The 21518-nt window shown below is 43.0% G+C and overlaps 2 protein-coding genes across 7 annotated transcripts in view; one reads left to right on the top strand and one right to left on the bottom strand.

Annotated features, from left to right (window-relative positions):
* The window catches only part of HELZ (helicase with zinc finger), a 155842-nt gene that overhangs the window by 130208 nt on the left and 4116 nt on the right, over positions 1-21518 (bottom strand). For 3 of the 6 annotated variants that reach the window (XM_027047953.2, XM_027047957.2, XM_027047954.2), the window contains 2 exons: positions 19863-19919; positions 1477-1704 (listed from right to left, as the gene is read on the bottom strand). In XM_027047953.2, coding sequence (XP_026903754.1) covers positions 1477-1686 — 210 coding nt within the window. In that variant the 5' untranslated portion in view covers positions 1687-1704; positions 19863-19919. The other 3 variants (XM_027047955.2, XM_053212307.1, XM_027047956.2) reach the window with 2 other exon arrangements.
* The window catches only part of LOC113596056 (translation initiation factor IF-2-like), a 29240-nt gene continuing 27211 nt past the window's right edge, over positions 19490-21518 (top strand). Inside the window, exon 1 of the mRNA XM_053211850.1 lies at positions 19490-19573. Within this exon, the coding sequence (XP_053067825.1) occupies positions 19490-19573 (84 nt within the window). The remainder of the gene's footprint in view (positions 19574-21518) is intronic.

Genomic DNA, 21518 nt, shown 5'->3' with positions numbered 1-21518 from the left:
ACTCTCTCACTTGGATCCACTTTCTTTACTTGGCTACGGGTTCACGGCCCTCCCTTAGTTTTCCTTTACGTCAAGGGTTGCTCTTTAGGCTGCTTTGCTGGTTCCTCTTCTTCCCCTGCACCTCTTCACACTGTAGTGCCATTAAGACTAAGTCCTCGGTCCTCTCCTCTTCTCTATGTACATTCGTTCATTCCCTTGGTGATCTCACCCAGGCTCAAGACTTTAGATGTCATCTACAGGCCCCCAACTCTTAAGTCAGTATCTTTGACCCAGACCTCTCTCCCAAACTCCACACCTGCCTGACTGCTTCCTCAACATCTCCAGCCGGCTATCTAAATGACATCTCAAACTCAGGATGTCCAAAACTGAACTCCCAACTTGCCCCACAAAACCTGTGCACCACCGACAGCCTTGTCATCTCAGTTGAGGAAACTCCACTTTCCAATTGCTCAGACAAAGCAACATCGAAGTAAGTAATCTATGACTGCTCTCTCTCTCTCTCACTCCCTGCATTCAATGTATTAGGAAATCATACTAGTCCGACCTTCAACTTAGAACCAGTATCAAACCACTCCTCAGTCTCTCTGCGGCCGCCATTTTGCCTGAGTCACTATCATGTCTGGCCTGGATTATTCCAACAGCTTCCCAACTAGTCCCCCTGCCTCACTTACCCCTCCAGAGTCTACCCTCAATATAAAAGTCAAAGAATCCCTACCAAATCAGATCATGCCATTCCTCTGCTCAAAACCTAACAAGAGCTCCCCAACTTAAGTAGAAGAAAACCAGGTCCTTATAGGGACCTGGAGGGCCCCACAGGATTCAGCCCCACTGCCCACTCCCCCTCACATACTTTTCTCCAGCACACTGGTCTTCTAGCTATTTCTCAAATATGCCAGGCAGGCTTCTGCCTCAGAACCTTCGCACTGACTGTTGCCTCTGCCTGTAATGTTCTTCCTCCAGATTTTGACATGGCTCGCTCCCTTGCCTCCTTCGTATCGCCTTATCAGCAAAGCCGACCCTGACCGCTCAATTTCAAATTGCAACCCCAACCCTAACCCTATATCCCCAAATCTCCCTTGCCATGACTTTTTTTTTCAGCAGACTGCTACCTTCTAACACTCTCAAGTGTCTACTTATGTGTAATATGTACTGTTTAGGGTCTGTCCCCCGGCTAGAAAAAATATCGTGAAGATCATTTTTTTCCACCAATGTCTATCAAGTACCTAGACCAGTGTCCGGTACATAGTATACACTCAATAAATATTTGCTGAATGAGTGGATAACCCAAAATGCTATACAACAAATTATATTAAACAATTTTAAAGGTGTAAAAACAGTTGTTGCTGTCAAACACGTTCAGCAATCACTAGCCACATCAGCCCGGACTTAGGTGATCGTGGCCAACAATTTTCCCCACTCAATGAAAAAGTCCATTTCTCATGGCTCAGCACTGGCTTATTGACAGTGTTTACCCACCAGTTGCAAAAACGAGGCGATTCTGTAAAGAAGACTCTCAATTTTGATGCTTTCTATCTCCAGTGGACATGGCCCTGTGAAGTCGGCCATGGAGTACTGGCCAAGAGAAAGGAGGGCCTCTGTGCAGTGCTTGAGGGTCATTTCATAGTCCTGCCTCTTAAGTGATTCGCACGCTTGTTCACATGACTTCTCAGCTCTTCTGTCTTCCATGACTCAGGGACAAAAATCCTAAAGACAGAAAGAAAGGACAGGTCAGAGAAGGTTTTAAAATCTCACTCGTTTTCAAGTCTAGTCTCATTCCTGCCTCCGTTGGTTTAATTATCTCTCGGAATAGTTACTCTCAACCAGCCTTCTGATCAAGGTCACAGCCAAGCTTGTGATGCTACAAAATCTATACTTCTTTTACATTTTATGAAGTCTTTACTAAGATCCAGGCATAATGTCAACCGTAAGTCGAGATCACACAACGAACCACCAAATGTAGAAATGAGTCAAATTGACAAAGGAAACATGACTTTGAGTACTGCAAGGTACAACAACCATGAAGGCTGTTTTGTGTGTTTTTTTTTAAACCAGAAGGTACAGAAATGCTTCATATCCAAACCTCCCAATTTCAGTATTGTAATTCCGTGACTGGGATCGCAGAGAATCAAGACCTATACCGTGCAGGATTTTTCCCACCAACATAAAAACCTGGTTAAAATGCCAGTTTGAACCGCCTATTCATTCAATTCGGCAAACATTCCCCGAGGCCGGGCCCTGTGCTAGCAGCCCCGAAGTCCACGATGGAGCACAGCACGGCTGCTCTCAGGCAACTCTGATTCTGGCAAGAGCAGCAATTCCAAGAAAGACTTATTCCATCCGCCACAAGGCATGAGCTGGCCTCGAAAGGTGAACGGGAGTTCCCTACACAGAGATGACAGGGAGAGTGTACGTGGGATTTTCAGACAGAAGAGTTCAAGTGAAACCACCAAGAGGAACAACCGCGTGACCTAAACTCCAGGTGTGTCATGGAAAGCGGAGGAGCCGCGAATGACCTCAAGGGCCGCAAGAAGGGAGGGCTTTATTCCACAGGCGCTGGGGCGTGATGGGCTGTCACAGGAAGAAGGAGGCTCTCCCACAGAAGTGCTGTAAGAACAGGCGAGAAGCGGGCACGGCCATCAGGAAGACACCACCACGCCGGTCCAAGGAGGAGAGTCTGCGAATGCAAGCCCAGCCTCGCCCCAGCTGGATGGCTCACGGCGAGAGCACGACGCCTGGGCAGAGAGGACCTCAACCCCGTGGACTGCCGATCACGACACTGTGTCGCGGGAGCACTCTCGCGGACCGCCCGTCACCAGCTCGGTCAGGCACGGAGAGTGCGTTTCCTGCCCCCCCCCCCCCTCGCTTGCCGGCCCTCCTGCTCTTCCCCACCTTCCACCTGACCCACCGGCCCCAGGTGCTCATCGGTCCCTCTCGCCTCCTCTCCTGCCCGCAGCCCCGGCGAGCCTCCTGCCGCCTCTCCAGCTCTGACGGCCACCTGGCCCCAGGCTCCCCTGCTCTTCTTCGGCCATGCGCCGCACACAGCGAGAGCTGAGGGAAGAAAGCCGTGGACGGGCACCCAGAACACAGGGGCAGTGAGTTGGGCGTGATGACAGACGTCTGCAGAGGTCCGTCCGGGCCTCTTCAACTTGGAGATACTCGTAAGTCAAAAAGTGCAGGGGCACCTGAGTGGCTCAGTCGGGTAAGCACGGGACCCCTGATTTCAGCTCAGGGCATGGTCTCACAGCTTCTGAGATCGAGCCCCACACTGGGCTCATGCTGACAGTAGGGAGCCCGCTGAGGATTCTGTCTGTCTGTCTGTCTGTCTCTCTCTCAAAATGAATAAGTAAAACTTGCAAAGTGAATGACTTGTTTTAAAGAAAGGAAGACAAAATAGCGACATTACAAGATAATAACTGATTATAGAGACCTCAGATGATGCTACTGACACTTTGGTCCGAGTAGGTCTTTGCCGAGGGAGAGCTGTCCTGGGTGCTGTAAGATATTTAGCAGCATCTCTGGCCAGTGGCACCTCCCGACTTGTGACAACCGAAAGTATCTCCAGACGGGAGCAAATGTCCCCTGGGGCGGGGGGGGGACTCATTCCTGATTAACAACTACCGATACAAACGAGCTTCTCGCATTGGCTTGCCAGACAATAGCAAAAGTAGATGCATAAACCCATGGACGCCAAAGGCCTCAGAATTGGCAAATCTTTCCTGTAAAACTCTCAGCCGCATCTAGAAAATATTACAAAAGAAGTGAAAAGAAAAGAAAAACTAAGAATGCACAAGCTAAAATCTTTCTTAGGGAGAGAACAGAGCACAGGGAGCCAGAGCACAGACGCAGAGCCAGAGGCCTTGCATTCAAAACTCACCGGCCCCCTCACCCACCGGCCCCCTCACTCAGATACTCACGAGCTGCACAACCTGGGGCGAGTGACTTAACCTCCAGTATCCCACCCAACTTGCTCACCTCAAAACTGGCAAACAACTGGGGCGCCTGGGTGGCTCAGTCGGTTAAGCATCCGACTTTGGCTCAGGTCATGATCTCACAGTCCGTGAGTTCGAGCCCTGCGTCGGGCTCTGTGCTGACAGCTCAGAGCCTGGAGCCTGTTTCGGATTCTGTGTCTCCCTCTCTCTTTGCCCCTCCCCTATTCATGCTCTGTCTCTCTCTGCCTCAAAAATAAATAAATGTTACAAAAAAAAAATTAAAAAAAAAAAACTGGCAAACAACTACTGCCTACCTCCTATGGTTAATGTAGGATCAGGTGAAGTATCGTGTGTAGAACACTTACGAGAATGCCTAGCACACAGTAAGTGCTCGGGAAGTGTCAGCTATTGCTATTTCCCTAAAATTCCAAATTTTCAGTTTACATAAAGTAGAATCACTTCACAGATCTCAACATACAATACTATATTTACAGTAAACAAAATAACACTCTACGTAACTACCTAGTTAACAGAGGAATTATTTTCATCCATTTTACCCATCTCAATAAACTGATAATGATTACGCAAGAGTCGCCGCTGGAGAAATAAGTACATTTGTGTGTCACTGATATACACAAGATAACCCCTAAAACTGGCTACAAAGGGAGATCACAAAGACTCCTGTCAACATCAGCCACCAAGCATACTCCCCAGGGATATCTCAAAACATTAATATATCAGCAGATTGGGGACAGAACTATTAACTTCAGCAGCTCCAGGGGGAATTAACTTGAAGAGTTAATGTCTGATTCATTAGGTTCAAGTGCCTATCTCAGAAGAGGATGTGAAGGTTTCTACCACACTTACCTTTGTTAATCAGGTCTTAATAATTAGTTTCTCCCCAAGTCCTACCTGAACCTCACCAGGGGTACTTAGCTGTAGTGTGGACCTCAGTACAAAGCAGGTCTTATTCAACTATTTTTTCTGGTTTTTCAGAAAACAGAAGGACCTAGCTACCCATCCTCCTTCTGAAGAAGTTAAAAAAGCTTTCTCATGGGTAAAATAAAAACTGCCAGTCAAAGTGAGACAATGTCTCAGCCATGCTAAAATGGACTATAGAAATACACAGTAAGAGATCTGGAACTACTACTCCTGGAAGAGGCCAGCACCCAGATACACCTCACTGTGTGGCTGACACTCTTGTCGAGGATACAGACACAGCTGTATCAACAACATACAATCCTACCGCCTGCCCAGAACAGCCTGATCCAAGGGCAAACAGTGACCAAGCTCTAAGAGTCTCTCCCATGGGGACAGGGAGGCCCAGGGAATGGAGATGAGTCCCGTGAATCACATCGATACAGGAAGAAGCATCACATCCGCCCATTGTGAGATCTACCCCCTATCAGCCTTGATTCTTTCTCTTCCTGTTAAAAACAACCAACTTGCATAAAAAGAATATAAAACACTATATGTAACTTTCTACAAACTCCTCCACCTGTGGGGAACATGGGCTTGGGAGTGTGTGACTTCACAGGCAAGGGAAACCAAGATTCCAACCCAAATCCATTAACTCCTGCAATCTGCTGCTGACCTATAAAAGAGACTAATATCATTAGTTGTTTGGCCACCCAGTATCCATTCCTTTTCCTGCTAACAAAAGCCCACATTTTCCCTTTGAGAGTTCACCTCACCCCTACTCTCAGTCCATATGGTTCCTGAAGAGCAGACCGCATCAAGGAATCCAAGGGTGTCATGTGACCACAACTGGCTCATAGCCCCAAACACAAAGACTGGCTCAGGTAAGACATGTGACCCCATAAGAACCAATGAGACACGAGACTTCTGCTGAGGCTTCTGGGAAAAAGACAGGTGTTCTTTCCCACTAAACCTAAAGTGTGAGAGGCTCCCAGCGTTGAATATGCTGCGGCCACTTTTCTAACATATGGCCCCCTCAACTGAAGTCTGTACAGGAAAAGGCAGAGTTGATCCATAGGGAGAAACAGTCCTGATGACATCACTTGAGCCCCAACTCCAGCTAACTATGCCTGGACTTTGCAGTTAAGTGAGCCAAGAAATTTCTTTCTAGTTTAATCCAGGCAGTTGGGGCTAATTGATATACATGTATGTCTGATTAGCACCTCACAGGATGTGAAAAACTGAATGAGCTGATAACTGTCTTATAATATATATACACACGATTATTAGTAACACTGGCCACAGTTATTGATTGCTAATAACGGTAAATATAAAGAAGAAAAAAGTGGGCTTGGGAGAGAAATGGCTTAATGTGATACTTGGTTATTCTGCCTGTTAAAAATACAATTCTAGGAGCGCCTGGCTGGCTTAGTCAGTGAAGCACACAACTCTTGATCTCCGGGTTGTGAGTTCGAGCCCCACGTTGGGTGTAGAGATTACTTAAAAATAAAATCTTAAAGGGGCGCATGGGTGTCTCAGTCCATTAAGCTCAGGTCATGATCTCATCGTTCGGTTCATGAGTTTGAGCCCAGCATCCAGCTCTGCGCTGACAGAGCAGAGCCTAGTTTCCATCTCTCTGCCCATCCCTTGCACTCGCTGTCTCTCAAAAAATAAATAAACATTTAATAAAAATAAAAATAAAAGAAAGTGTGAAAGTCTTCACAAACCTAAGCCAATCGTCTCCTTTGGTGAAGCAAAAGTCCCGTGCGTCCCTAAGACTAAGGATAAGGAGTATTTTAATTAGCACCACCTTTCCAAGAAATGATAACATTTGCACTTTCCACAAGTCAACTTTATAAGAACATCGCTATCACTAAGTTAGTTTTCACTACTTTTATAGAAAAGAAATTTGTTTTAAAATCTATCCATCTTAGTACAATAAAAAAAAAAAAGGGAAAGACACTGATAAATTGGACTTCATCAAAATTACACTTTGGCTCTTTGAAAGACACTGTTAAGAGAATGAAAACTAAAGACTAAGAAAAAATTATCTGCACATCACATGTCTGAAAGAGGATTTGTGTCTGAACACAGAAAGAAGTCTCAAAACTCAACAATAAGCAAACAACCAAATTAAAAGCTGGATAAAAGATTTCCACACACACTCCAAAGAGGGCATAATGATGGCAAATTAGCACATGAAAAGATGAGGCTTTAGTCATCAGAGAAATGCAAATTAAAACCATGATTAGACACTACTACATACTATTAGAGTGGCTACATTACAAACATTGATAACATCGGCGATGCGGAAGAACTGGAACACTCAAGACACTGCTGGTGGGAATATAAAATGGTACAGCTACTCCAGAAAAAGGGCTGACAATTTCTTTAAAAAGTTAAACACATACTCACTATATGACCCAGCAATCCCCTCTCCCCAGACAGCTACCCTGGAGAAATGAAAAGACACGTTCACACAAAAATCTATACACAAACGTTTACAGCAGCTCTATTCATAACTGCTAAAAACGGAGATATATCCAAATGTCCCTTAATAAGTGACCATGGAAAACTACTCAGCAATAAAAAAAGAATACGTTTGCAATATATGCAATACCTTACATGACTGAAAAAGTAAAAGAGCCCAGTCTTAAAAGCTTACATATTGTATGATCCCATTTGTATTATATTTTCGAAAAGCCAAGACTAAAGGGATGGAAAAAGGTCAGTGGCGGGAGGGGTTATTGGGGGGGGGGGATGGGTGACTATGAAAGAAGAGGGTGAGGACACTGCTCTGTATCCTGACTGCGGTGCTAGGTGCACAAACTATACATGTAGGAAATTAATAGAAGTATACACCAAAAGACAAAAGCCAACTTTTACCGTATGATAATTTTAAGAATAAACTTTTAAATTGCTTTTAAAATAGGAATCGGTGTCATAATTAATATGGTTTTTGTTTTTTAAAGTTTATTTATTTTGAGAGAGAGAGCGCGAGCACGCGCACATGCACATCCAAGCAGGGGAGGGGCAGAGAAAGGAGGACAGAGAAATGCCCAAGCAGGCTCCACGCTGACAGCACAGAACCCAACACAGGGCTCGAACCCACGAATCATGAGATCATCATCTGAGACGCAATCAAGAGATGGATGCTCAACTGACCAAGCCACCCAGGGGCCCCTAACATAGTTTTTATTTTTAAATTTTTTTTTTAATTTGACGTTTATTTATTTTTGAGACATAGAGAGACAGAGCATGAATGGGGGAGGGTCAGAGAGAGAGGGAGACACAGAATCTGAAACAGGCTCCAGGCTCCGAGCCGTCAGCACAGAGCCCGATGCAGGGCTCGAACTCACGGAGTGTGAGATCATGACCTGAGCCGAAGTCGGTCGCCCAACCGACTGAGCCACCCAGGCGCCCCTAACATAGTTTTTAAAAATTGAAAAGAAACAGATACAGAAGGATAAGCGTGTTGTTAATAAATGGAAAACCTATATATTTCCTCTTCCGTGCATGTAGGTTTTAGAGGCAAGAATGGAACCTTCAGAAAGAATGTCTCCAAATAGAGCAATCATTGAGTTCATTTGGCACAAAATATAGAATATTTTTGAAGAATTCCATCATCACTAGGTAATTTGTCTAGAACCAAAAGTAAATATTGGAAGAAAAATGAAATCAATAGTGCACCACAGAGGCAGTAGGTAGACAGGCCTGGACTAAGATATTTTCAGTAACAGATGAAAAAAAGGAAGGTGATTTTTAAAAGCATCATTCTCTGCCCACTGGGGACTTCTTTCTAAAACAGTATGAGAATAACCATCAGACCACCATGAAATCAAGGCATGAAATGTATTTTATTGTTTAAAAAAAAAATCAGTTATGGGGCGCCTGGGTGGCTCAGTTGGTTAGGCGTCCGACTTCGGCTCAGGCCATGATCTCACAGTTTGTGAGTTCAAGCCCCGCTGACAGCTCAGAGCCTGGAGCCTGCTTGGGATTCTGTGTCTCCCTCTCTCTCTCCCCCTCCCCTGCTCGTGCTCTCTCTCTCTCTCTCAAAAATTAATAAACATTAAAAAAAATTTTTTTAATCAGTTATCTTCCTTAAATTAATTTTTCTTATTAATGTAGGCATGGCTCCCCTTTATTTCAAAAGAGCTAAAAATCTTATTTGATTAAAGACAGACTTCAACGAACAAAAATAAACTGTGATCAAACAGCAGGAGCCCACAGTAGCAAATAAAATTTCTTCAATCTAAACCGAAGATGATTTCTGTATCTCTGTCTTAGACGTTTGTCTCCATCAGAAACAACAAAAAAAAATTATCTCCCTCATGATTGACTTGGGTGGAATGAATCAGACTGCATTTGTAAAGATCTCGTAAGACTGAAGAGCTGTGCTAAACATTACCACTATCCACTCTGACAGCAATTACTAAGAGCCATAATCAGGACTTGATTGGACTCCAAGTTATCCTCAATTATTAAGCTATATAACAATAAAACCATAGGAAAACTTAAAAGACAAATACAATAAAATACACAAGTTTCTTTAAACAACTAACAAAACAAAAATGTAAACAAAGGAAGAACTGCCAGAAAAAAGTTGTGATTCACTTTTTTTTTTTAATTATTTGCCTTTAATCTGCCTCATGCATTATTATTTTCCCTGTGGAAATTCTATTATTCTGAAAACAAGACTCTACTGGAAAGTAAATGTTGTGACAAAAGAAAAGCCAGATTGATACATTAAAATAAGCCCCATGACCTAGCCCCATGGGGGAAGGACACACCCCCTTGTCCCTCCTGAGCTAGGGAGTCAGGCTTCCTCAAGGGGCAGAGCATGAAGGGCCATGCCTCTGGAGGTGGCAAGGAGCTTCGGTACTAAATATCCAGGCCACCCACAGTCTGGCTACCACCTAACTAACTTTCCCACCACAACCCACAGGCAGTCGGGCTTCCCAGTCTCTGACACCATGCCCGTCCCTCTGCCTGCAGTCCCTGCCCTCCTCTCTCTCTGAACCTAACTCCTACTCACCTTTAAATGAAGGCTTCCATACCTACTTCCCTAAGATGCTCTCCCCAAACCAGTACTTCCTACAGAATCATCTATTATCTTGGATTAATCATCTATTATTTTGGATTAAATATGTCATATAAGATGCCCTATCTGCCCGACACAACTATCTTATAAATCGGGGTCATATTTTATATCATTTATATCCCGAGACAACCATTCAATTCACTAAAGCCATTCAATAAAGACTTTAATTGAATTTCCCAAAGAGATGGCCTAAAATAACCTGAATGCCAAGCATTCCAAGAACTGTCCTGTACCAAATTAAATACTCATTAGAATTCCAAGTCATAAGGAGGAATGTTGTGTTATCTTTAAACTTATCTGCTTTTATCCAAAACTGGAATCTGCGATGGTTCTATGAGATACACAGGCAAAATATTCTGCAAAGCGAAAGTTTTATTCATTCTACTGTGTTTAATATTCACCCAGTCTTGCTCGCACTTTTCTCTAAAACTCGTATAAAATCTCTGAGCATGCAAGAAGCATTAGAAGAGAGACTAAGCCTATTGAGAAGAAAACTAGAAACTAAGATCATCAATCATATTCCATTTTGAATAAATTCTTTCATAAAGAGGTAAATTCTCCTAAATTCCAGAATGAATGGAATCACATAGCAAAGTAAAATGTTTTAAATACATAAAAGAAATACCCTAATGGACCTTCCACCATCTGTTTTAGTAATTAAAATGATAAAAATAAGAAAAACTTTTAATTTTTTTAAGTTTATGTATTTATTTGGTGGCCGGGGGGGGGGGGGGGGGGGCGCAGAGAGAAAGGAAGAGAGAGAATCCTGAGCAGGCTTCACACTGTCAGCGGAGAGCCCAATGAGATAATGACCTGAGCTGAAACCAAGAGTCGGACGTTCAACCGACTGAGCCACCCAGGTGCCCCAAGAAAAACTAAATTTTAAAAGCTGTATCAGCAGCTAAAACTGAGGGTTTTTTTTCCATCTACTAGCTTGGCTTTTCCTGACCCATATTTTAGAATTGCTAGCAATTCTGACAATAGCCTTCTTTCAATAATTCCAAATTATTTCTTGAAAAGTTTGAGCCTCCTCCCAAATCATTTAACATGCTTACTAATCATTAAAAGTATACATATTTAAAAACCCACATTTATGAAGCAATCAAATTACATTAAAAGACTGACTTTCTAGAAAAGGTTGCTGCTTGCCAAGAAAACTTTATGACTACAAAAATTTTCTATTTGCATTTCTTCATTTTCCCTTTTAGATTATCTGTGTAGACTTGTAAACACATAATCCCAAACAGTTGAGCTTTTTATATAAAACATAAATCGATTTTTAAAAAGCCAACTGCATAATTAAAACAGTACCAACAACTACCATCATCCCTCTTAAAAGCTGTCTTTAATTTACCAACAATCTATGTTCTAAAAATATATTTTCAAATCAGCGTTTGAAGCTCAGTACAGAGTTTCCTGCTCCCATTTGGTTAAGTAAAAACAAGTTGATTATAAAACAATACAGTATAGGGGCATCTGGGTGGCTCAGCTGGTTGAGTATCCAACTTCAACTCAGGTCATGATCTCCCAGTTTGTGGGTTCGAGCCCCGCATTGGGCTCAATGCTATCAGCCTATTAGCACAGTGTCAACTTTGGATCCTATGTCCCCTCTCTCTGCCCCTTCCCTGCTTTCGCTCTTCTCAAAAATAAACAAAACACTGGGGTGCCCGAGTGGCTCAGTTGGTTAAGCATCCGACTTGAACTCAAGTCATGATCTTCCCCGTTCATGGGTTCGGGCCCTGTGTCGGGCTCTGTGCTGACGGCTTGGAGCCTGGAGCCTGCTTCAGATTCTGTGTCTCCCTCGCCTTCTGCCCCTCCCCCACTCACACTCTATTGCTCTCTCTCAAACAAAACACTTTAAAAATTTTTAATAAATATTTTTTAAAATCTTAATTAAAAAAAAAAAAACTGTATTTCATGTACCCTAGTACACACATAGCTCATCTTGAGCCTAAGATCCAGTATAGACACGTTTGCCCAAAACGCCACTCTCTGGTTGAGAAAGAAATGTAAATGCTAAGGCATAGAACATCCTTTGCTGTCAACTGCTAATTGGATTAGAAATCCTTAATATCATTTCTAGTGCTGAAATTCTATTATTCTATATAAAACAACATTAAAATAGATATACATTTGTGGCGCCTGGCTGGCTCAGTGAGTAGAGCATGTGACTCAAATCTTGGGGTTGTAGGTTCGAGCCCCATGTTGAGTACAGAGACTGCTTAAAAATCTTAAAAAATAGGGGTGCCTGAGTGGCTTAGTCGATTAAGCGTCCGACTTCGGCTCAGGTCATGATCTCACGATTCGTGAGTTTGAGCCCCACGTTGGGCTCTGTGCTGACCGCTCAGAGCCTGGAGCCTGCTTCAGATTCTGTGTCTCCCTCTCTCTCTGGCCCTCCCCCGTTCATGCTCTGTCTCTCTCTGTCTCAAAAATAAATAAATATTAAAAAAAAAAATTTTTTTTTTAAATCTTAAAAAATAAATAAGTTTAGGGGTGCCTGGGTGGCTCAGTCGGTTAAGCGTCCGACTTCAGCTCAGGTCATGATCTCACAGTTAGTGAGTTCAACCCCGCATCGGACTCTGTGCTGACAGCTTAGAGCCTGGAGCCTGCTTCGAATTCTGTGTCTCCCTCTCTCGCTGTTCCTCCCCCCGCTCATGCTCTGTGTCTCTCTCTCCCTTTCTCTCTCCTTCAAAAATCAATGAAAACATTTAAAAAAAAATTTTTTTTTAATAAATAAGTTTATGTTATCATTTCACACCCATTAGGATGGCTACTATAAAAAAAAAAAAAAAAAAAAAAAAAAAAAAGCCCAGAAAATAACAAGTGTTGGTGAGGATGTGAACAAATGGGACTCCTTGTACACTGCTGGTGGGACATACGATGGTGTTACTACTTTGGAAAACATTAAGTACAGAATTACCACAAGATCCAACAATTCTACTTCTGGGTTAATATCCAAAAGAACTAAAAGCAGGGACTGGAACAAATATTTGTACACCCATGTTCACAGCAGCATTATGTCTAACAGCCAAAAGGTGGAAACAACCCAAGTGTCCATCCGCAGATGAATGGATTAAAAATGTGGCATTTACATACAATGGCGTATTATTTAGCCTTAAGAAGGAAGGAAACGCTGACACGTGCCACAACATAGGTGAGCCCTGAAGACACCACGGTAGGTGAAAAAAGCCAGGCACAAAGGACAATGTATGATTGCACTTATATGAGGGACCTAGAATGGCAAATTCATAGAGACAGAAAATAGAATGCTGGTTGCCAGAGGCTTGCAGGAGGGGGAAATGGAGAGTTGTTTAACAGGTACACAGTTTCGGTTCGGGGCAATGAGAGAGTTTTAGAGACAGATGGTGGAGGCAGTTCAACAACACGATTGTACTTACTGCCACTGAAATGAATACAAAAATGGCTAAAATGGTAAATTTCTTGTCATGCATATTTAACCAAAATTCTAAAAACTACAAGTACACAAGCCTTTAACCTCCTTATAAGCAGTGAGGCCCATGGCTTAATCCAGAAGCAAACTTAAGGACTCCTCATGGTCCATTTCCCAGTATGCCCTACCCATGAAGAAGGACCAAGAGCAGGGGCGCCTGGGTGGCTCAGTTGGTTAAACATCTGACTTAGGCTCAGGTCATGATCTTGCAGTTCGTGAGTTTGACCCCGTGTTGGGCTCTGTGCTGACAGCTCAGAGCCTGGAGCCTGCTTTGGATTCTGTGTCTCCCTCTCTCTCTGCCCCTTCCCTGCTTGTGCTCTGTCTCTCAAAAATAAATGAACATTTAAAAAAAAATTTTTTTAAATAAAAAAAGAAGGACCAAGAGCCAGAGTCAAAGGTGAGAAATTAGTCCCACTAAATAAACTCAGAAAAGCCAAAGCACAGGACCAAGTCCAAGGTGGTTGGCGAGCGGCAAGCTAGGAAAGAGAAGGCGGGGGGCGCCTGGGTGGCTCAGTCGGTTAAGCGGCCGACTCAGCGGCTCAGGTCATGATCTCGCGGTCCGTGAGTTCGAGCCCTGCGTTGGGCTCTGTGCTGATGGCTCAGAGCTGGGAGACTGCTTCGGATTCTGTGTCTCCCTCTCTCTCTGACCCTCCCCCGTTCATGCTCTGTCTCTCTCTGTCTCAAAAATAAATAAACGTTAAAAAAAAAAAAAAAAAAGGAAAGAGAAGGTGGGAGGCAGGGACTCCCTCAGGACATGGCCAGCTGATGAGACTGGTGAGGACAGAAGAGCGGTGAGAACAAGGAAGAACAGAGAGCAGGAGAGATCAGAGATCGGAGAAGGGAACTGCCCCTAAGATAACAAAAGGGAGGGGAGTGGAGGCAAAGGTAAAAAAGGTAAAAAAGCAAGAAGGGGATTCATTCAAGAAGAGATTCTGTCCAAGTGTCAGCAGAAAAATTACTTCCTTCCATTGACACGGCCATTTGTATCTAAAGAAACCAAAAAAGTTGATGAAGCCTATGAAAAGTTAGGGAGAAAAATTTTTTTCTATGAAAGACTACTACTGTGTCACCATCCCCAGAGAACTAACATCATTTTTCATGGGTTTTTGTTTTGTTTTTTATACAAGAAAAACTTATTTGCTTAGAATTAATTTCAATGTGGGCCTACCTTTTCTGTTATTAAACATTAGTATACCATGAATTTAAAATGTTCTACAGAACAGGAGTTAAGAGTATGCAAGCTTGAGGGGGTGCCTGGGTGGCTCAGTCGGTTAAGCACCCAACTTCAGCTTAGGTCATGATCTCGTGGTTTGTGGGTTCAAGCCCCACATCGGGTTCTCTGCTGTCAGCATCGAGCCCGCTTTGGATCCTCTGTCCCCCCCTCTCTCTGCCCTTCCCCAGCTCATGCTCTCTCCTCCTTCTCTCTCAAAACTAAACATTAAAAATTTAAGAAAAAAAAAAAGAGTTTACAAGCTTGAAACCAGATCTGCCTGAATTTCAATCTTGGCATGGCAACCTGAGACAACCTACATAGCTCTGCCTCAATCTCCCAATCTGCAAAATAGGGATAATAACAGTATCTACCTTGCAAGCCTCTTGCAAGAATTAAATAGGTTAAATTATAAAAGTACTTAGAACAGTGGCTCGCCACTGTTATAAAAGCATCAGCTCACTATTACCCCCCAGGTCTAGAATATGAGCTCCATGGGAGCTGGGATTTTGTCTGCTTTGTTCACTATTGAAGCCCCAGGTCCCTGACCTAAGTATGTGCTGAAAAATAAAAACTTGTTGAATCAGATACACTTTATGCCAGCAACACAGAACCCTGAAGTTGAAGAGCATGACTTTTTTGTTACTACTGACAACTAAAACCCGCATAATAATTTAGCCCCAAAGTTTAGAGTTCATAGAGGGTTTTCACATACCTTGTCTCAAGGGATTTTACAAAGCTGATATTATTTACCTCCATCTCACAAACTAAGAAGACTTCAGGGGTTTGCCCAAAACACAAAGTCTGAGGCAGAACAGGAATTCTGAGCATGGAGTCTGCTGGGGATTCTCTCTCTCTTTCTCTCTCTCTTTCCCTCTCCCCTGCTCGCTCACTCTCTAAAATAAAATAAATAAAAAATAATAAAATAATTTTTTAAAGTTAAAAATAAAAAAAGCAAGTCCTCATTCCCCAGCGTAAACTCCGCCACTCCCAACTTTCTACTGAGTACACCTGAATGTGAGGACAACAGCCAGATGACAACCTTCAGCTCTTGGCAGTGAGGGAGGGAAGGGGACACTGGACTGGGAGTCAGGAAGCTTCATGTGTGCTTGGTTTTAGTAAGTGCGAGACCTCTCTGGCTCCTCTAATGCCTCTGGGCCCTGAACTTCCTCATCTGTTCCTTCTAGGACTAAAATTCTGACTTCGGCTTTCTCCCAGCTTCTGGAACTCAACAAACAAAACCAAAGTCATCTTTTCTCTATTCCAAACCCCTAAGACGTGTTCTTCCTTCTGATGTCCCTATTCCCGATGCCCATTCTGCCAGCCACCCAAGCATAAACACCTCAACATCACCCCTGACTTAGAACTGACTGTTTCCTTCCCCTCCTGCCTAATCAGTCACCACAACCCTGTTCAACCTCCAAAATATCTTCTGAATCTGTCACCTCCTTTCCATCCCCAAGGCCATCGACTCAATTCAGGCCCTCGCCTGAACTATTGCCATGAGCACAACTAAGTCCCTCTCTGTGTCTCCTCACAGCCAATCCATCACTCATCCTCGGTTTGGCACTCAACACCCTCCAAGACCCAGTCCTGACCTCTCTGCGGCCTCATCTTCCATCGCGTTCCGTTATGTCTCCCAGGGTCCAACGAGTTTAGACGCACAGCTTCCTGGCACCCACCTCATTCTGGCACCAACCCCAGCCTCTGCCCAAGCTATCCTTCCCTCCAGAATGCCTCCTTCCATCGCTTCTCCTCTTCGGGGGGGGGGGGGGGGGGGGGGGGCAATTTAAATGCCGTTTCTTCAACTGAAGTGTTCCCTGATATCCCCAAGGGGACAGTATCACTCCCTCTACTTAACCCCTAAGCACCTTGGTGGAACCTCTTTTAGAGCACCTATCAAACTCCTAATAGTCCTTTCATTTTCTGGTGCCCCTGTTCTCCCTACGAGCGGATTCGTTCCTTGTGAGTAGGAAATAGGTTTTATTCATCTTCGTATTCCTCACAAGACAGTTTCTCAAAGACTGTGTGAAGACATGATGGTATGCCATGAATGAGCCACAGATATTCCACACGGTGATCCCCTCGGCCCTCCAAGCAGCCACAAAGCGACTTCGGCAGCCAGAGTCCCCACTGGTCAAGTCTCAAGCATTCTCAAGTAGCCTCTGCCTCCAACCAGGCAGATGCCGAGACGACGACTTGAGAAGCACTCAGAGGACGCACGTGGCACACTGTATAAAGTGGATGCCCAAGAAACATTTGCTGAATTGAATCTTGGAATAATCCATCTGTTCCCCCTCAACCACTGTCCCCAAGATCCCTGACCATCTAGACCTCTTTGAACGTTTTCACTGAATTGGTTCTGGTTATCTTTTTATTAACTACCTATCATCACCTGGTTATACTCGTCTTACTATCCAAAGCTTACATCGATACTGTATTGCGCAAAATAGCAGAGGATACGCACAATTTACCATGAAGAGATTCAAAGAATGAAATTCAACGCTATAGAACAAAGAAAAGCAAATGCCATTTTACACTACCAAATGAGCAAAAACCTTTTTTTAAAAATTTTTTTTAGGGGCGCCTGAGTGGCTCAATCGGTTAGGCGTCCGACTTCGGCTCAGGTCATGATCTCACGGTCCGTGAGTTCGAGCCCCGCGTCAGGCTCTGTGCTGACAGCTCAGAGCCTGGAGCCTGCTTCGGATTCTATGTCTCCCCCTCTCTCTGACCCTCCCCCGTTCATGTTCTGCCTCTCCCTGTCTCAAAAATAAATAAACATTAAAAAAAAAATTTTTTTTTAATATTTTTTAATGCTTATTTATTTTTGAGAGAGGGAGAGAGATGGAGCATGAGCAGGGGGCAGAGGTGCAGAGAGAGACGGAGACACAGAATCGGAAGCAGGCTCTAGGCTCTGAGCTGTCAGCACAGAGCCCGACGCCGGGCTCAAACCCGCAAGCTGTGAGATCATGACCGGAGCCGAAGTCAGATGCCCAACTGACTGAGCCACCCAGGCGCCCCAGTGAGCAAAAACTTTTAAGGAAAAAATGTATTTCTGTCCAGTTATGGTAAAACAGGTACGTCCGTGTTTCTGCTAATAGTACAAACTGGTACAACATTCTTGAAAAACAGCGTGGCAACACATATCAAAAGTCATAATAACATTCATTCCATTTAACACAATACACTCAGGGGGAGCCTGGGTGGCTCAGTCAGTTAAGCAACCTACTTCGGCTCAGGTCATGATCTCATGGTTTGTGGGTTCGGGCCCCACATCAGGCTCCGGGTGGACAGCTCAGAGCCCGGAGCCGGCTTTAGATTCTGTCTCCCTCTCTCTGCCCCTTCCCTGCTCACACCCTGTCTCTCTCTCTCAAAAAATAAACATTAAAAAAAAAAAAAAGTATAACACAACACTCAGAAATGTGTCCTAGAACTATAATTAGTCAAAAAATAATAAACATCTACAATAATGTAGATTGAAGTATTAAGTGAAAACCAGGGAGCAACATGTTTAACCTAACATTAAAAAATTTAAGTAAATTATGGGAGCATGACTTGATGAAATATTTTGCACCCTTTCAAAATGTAAGCATATAAATTAAAATTGTGACACCTATAACATGAAAATGTTCCATGATCTAACAAGCAGAAAAAATTCCAATTACATGCACTATAATTAGACATGAATAAAATATATATATGTACACACATATATACATGTAAATGCTTGTATGTGTACACGTGTATACATACATATATAGTTTTTAATGGAACACCAAAAAGAAAATCAACGATTTTATGGTAATAATCTAAATATTTAACAATTTAATATCCATTCCTCTTAACTTAAAAAAGAAAGTCCCCCCATACTCAAGAAAGAGGGGTTCCAGGATACAAGCTTGACAGAACCTCAGAAAAGGTCCAACCTATCACTGAGCATTTTGGCCTTACCAGAGAACTCACACATTCCTTATCACAATGACCTCTATATGACAACCCCAGACCATAGCTTTCCAAGGACCAAGGAACCATCTCGAATGGTCTTCAGATCACACCCATGAACCCATGAATCATGCAAAACAAGACAATCAGCAAAGAGCCAAGCCCACATTCAGTTATAAAACCTGAAAAGATACAGTAGCGTCACATTCAAGTTTCGGGTATTCTCAAAGCCAACTTGCTGCCTCAGTGAGGGACTGTATCACATTTAAAAAGCAGTCTGAAATCATGGACAAATCAAAGAACTAAGGGCCAAGAGACCAAGGTACAATGAAAGGGAAAACGAAAAGTTATTCCAGCTACAAAGAACAGAAAACTGGAAACTCCAGCTGAAAGCAGATGGGTAAAAAGTAGCTGGCCATGTCTTATAAACCAGAGGCCAGAGGCCATAAGGCAGGATGGCAAGATATTTTATCAACAGATGAAGCTTCCTTGAGCTGGTGAGGTTTAAAAAAGACTAGCACTGAAAATGTATCAAAATATAATTTTAGCACTGATGCCCCACAAGAACAGTATCAAAACAGTCTTCTAATTGTTTTTGCTGTAGTATCACCATTGTCCAAATTTAAAATGAAGACCAAGATGCTATCATGGACCAAGAAAATTAGTTCTTGTGAATTACAAATAATGAAGATTAAATGGCCTTTCTTAGCAGGGCATTTCAGCAAAAGACAACAAATATGAAGGACTAATTAAAACAACCATTAGGAAAGAAAGTTTAGCCTTTTGTTTCTATTGCTGTGTTCTTACTATCTAGATGCACAAAAATGCAGATATATACAGTCATTCGTGACAACACACACACAGCAGATAACAGGAAAAACAAAACTATTCAATACTTCCCCAAGTTCATGGGAGCACAGGGGGATTACCACTCCAGAATGCTGACTCAGAAACTGAAGGGCCTCTCAAGTTCTAATCATATGCAGATAGGAGTCGTCTCTGTGCAGTTACTCAATCAGAACGTAAGTAGAAGATTAACCTACCCTGGCTTCTCTTCAAACAAACTCTGGCAGAGCGGCCCCCGGGCTCCTCAGAGTATGTTCATCCTCATCCAGTCTGTTCCAGAAGCAGCCAATTCAGTCAGGACCCGCATCTTCAGGTTTCCACAGCTTCCCTACCATCCAGCATCACTGCACCTTGTCCCAGCTTATGCTTCCTGGCCAGACACTCTACATTTAAAGTCTCTCCTCGCTTCCTCAGGCATCACCAAGTTCTTGTTTTCTAAATAAAGCTCTCCTAAACCTTACTCACCTGCAGTTCACTGCACTGGGTATCACCCAAATAGCCCATCAGAGCTCTTTATAATTTCTGAAAGAGAGAAAAGGAAGCTTTTCAATACATAGTAGAAAACACCTTTGCTGATGTATCAGTTCTGAAGCGTTTGTATCCAATATTCACAGCGTACGGTCTTCTGGTCCATAGTATTTCAGTAAAATGTAGCCTGATCAGCCAGGACCAAAAGTCCTGAGATAAGAGACCAGAGATAAAAGTTTGGTTTATTGTTGCTATTACTTAGCTGTGTGACCTTGGGCAAGTCACTTGACTTCTGCAGGCCTAAATCTCCTCATCTGGAAAATCAGACAGACCAGGGATGAGCAGCAGAGCACATTGCAGTGGGAAGAGCACAGGCCTTCCAAGACAGGCCAGCACCACAAGCTACTAGTCATCATGACATCTGTTGGCTAGTTGTTCACATTTGGCCTAAATCTCCTCCTGGGCAAAACAGAAATAACAACAAGTATCTTCGGGTTGTTCCGAGAATTAAAGGAGAGATGATGAGTTATAAAGAGACTATAGTAAACACACTGTGTGGTTTATCATAAAATTCTACAGGTGGTAATTACCACCATTACCCCCAGCCCTAAGGTTATATAAATTCAATTCACAAATATTTTTTTTTTTCCTTACGGGATCAACAAATCAAAAGTGTACCATCCCGACCATGGAATTAACCGGGTGTCTCACTAACAATCAATTACAGTTATCTTAAACTGATGGTACTTTACGATTATCAGTATTACTTAACATCAGCAGGAAAGAGATGTTAGCCCCTGCATAACATCTAAACTGGTTCAGTGGTCCTGCCTTCCGTGACTTCTCCCTCTGCTTTCCCTACTACTAGTATAAATACCCAGTAACAGGTCTTCCAAAAGCCAAATGACACCAACTGCTTTCCATGGTCAGCTCAAGGGAATACAACTAAAGATGGAGGAAAAGGAACAAAGGCTTTTTTTTTTTCCCCATCTTTTTTACGTTACACACTTAAGTACTGTTCAAATTTGTTTACCACAGCATGCGTCAGTTTTGCATAAAAACAACTGTTTAAAACTATGTTAGTTATACATTTTGCCTAGTGACAGGAAGCTCCCCTTACAGAAATATTGTCACCACAAGGAGAATTTCCACAGAAGAAAGCAAAAAGGCAAATTCAGATGTGCTGAGAACACCTAAAATATGGCACCAAAATAACAAAAATCACAAACATTCACACTTCAGAATGGTTCAGTCAAAAAAGATGCCATGCATTCTCTGAAGATCTAATGATGAATCGGGGGTTTTTTTGGTTCAAAGCAGGATGAATATATAAACGTTGGTTTTACCAGACAACTTCCTGCTCTTAGAGAAATGACCCAGTACAATTCATACAAGTAAACAAGTTAGTATGACTCTGAAAAACTGTCAGCTAGTTTTAGACAACTGACAGCTTTTAAAAATCATATTACATATAGAAATTAAAAGTCTTCACACAACATCTACAATTTGTTAAAAAAGGAATAATAACTCTATTAAAATTCAGGATTACTCAGAAGTATTACCCCAGCCACTCCTGAAGTGACAAACCACTGTGTTTTATGTTGCTCCTAGCCAATGCTACATAAATCCTGACTACACCCATCAATTTAAATG

The sequence above is a fragment of the Acinonyx jubatus genome, chromosome E1, assembly GCF_027475565.1.
Source record: "Acinonyx jubatus isolate Ajub_Pintada_27869175 chromosome E1, VMU_Ajub_asm_v1.0, whole genome shotgun sequence".
In the NCBI taxonomy this organism is placed as follows: Eukaryota; Metazoa; Chordata; class Mammalia; order Carnivora; family Felidae; genus Acinonyx; species Acinonyx jubatus.
Note: the sequence above shows the minus strand (reverse complement) of the source record. Positions and strands in the feature narration are given on the sequence as shown.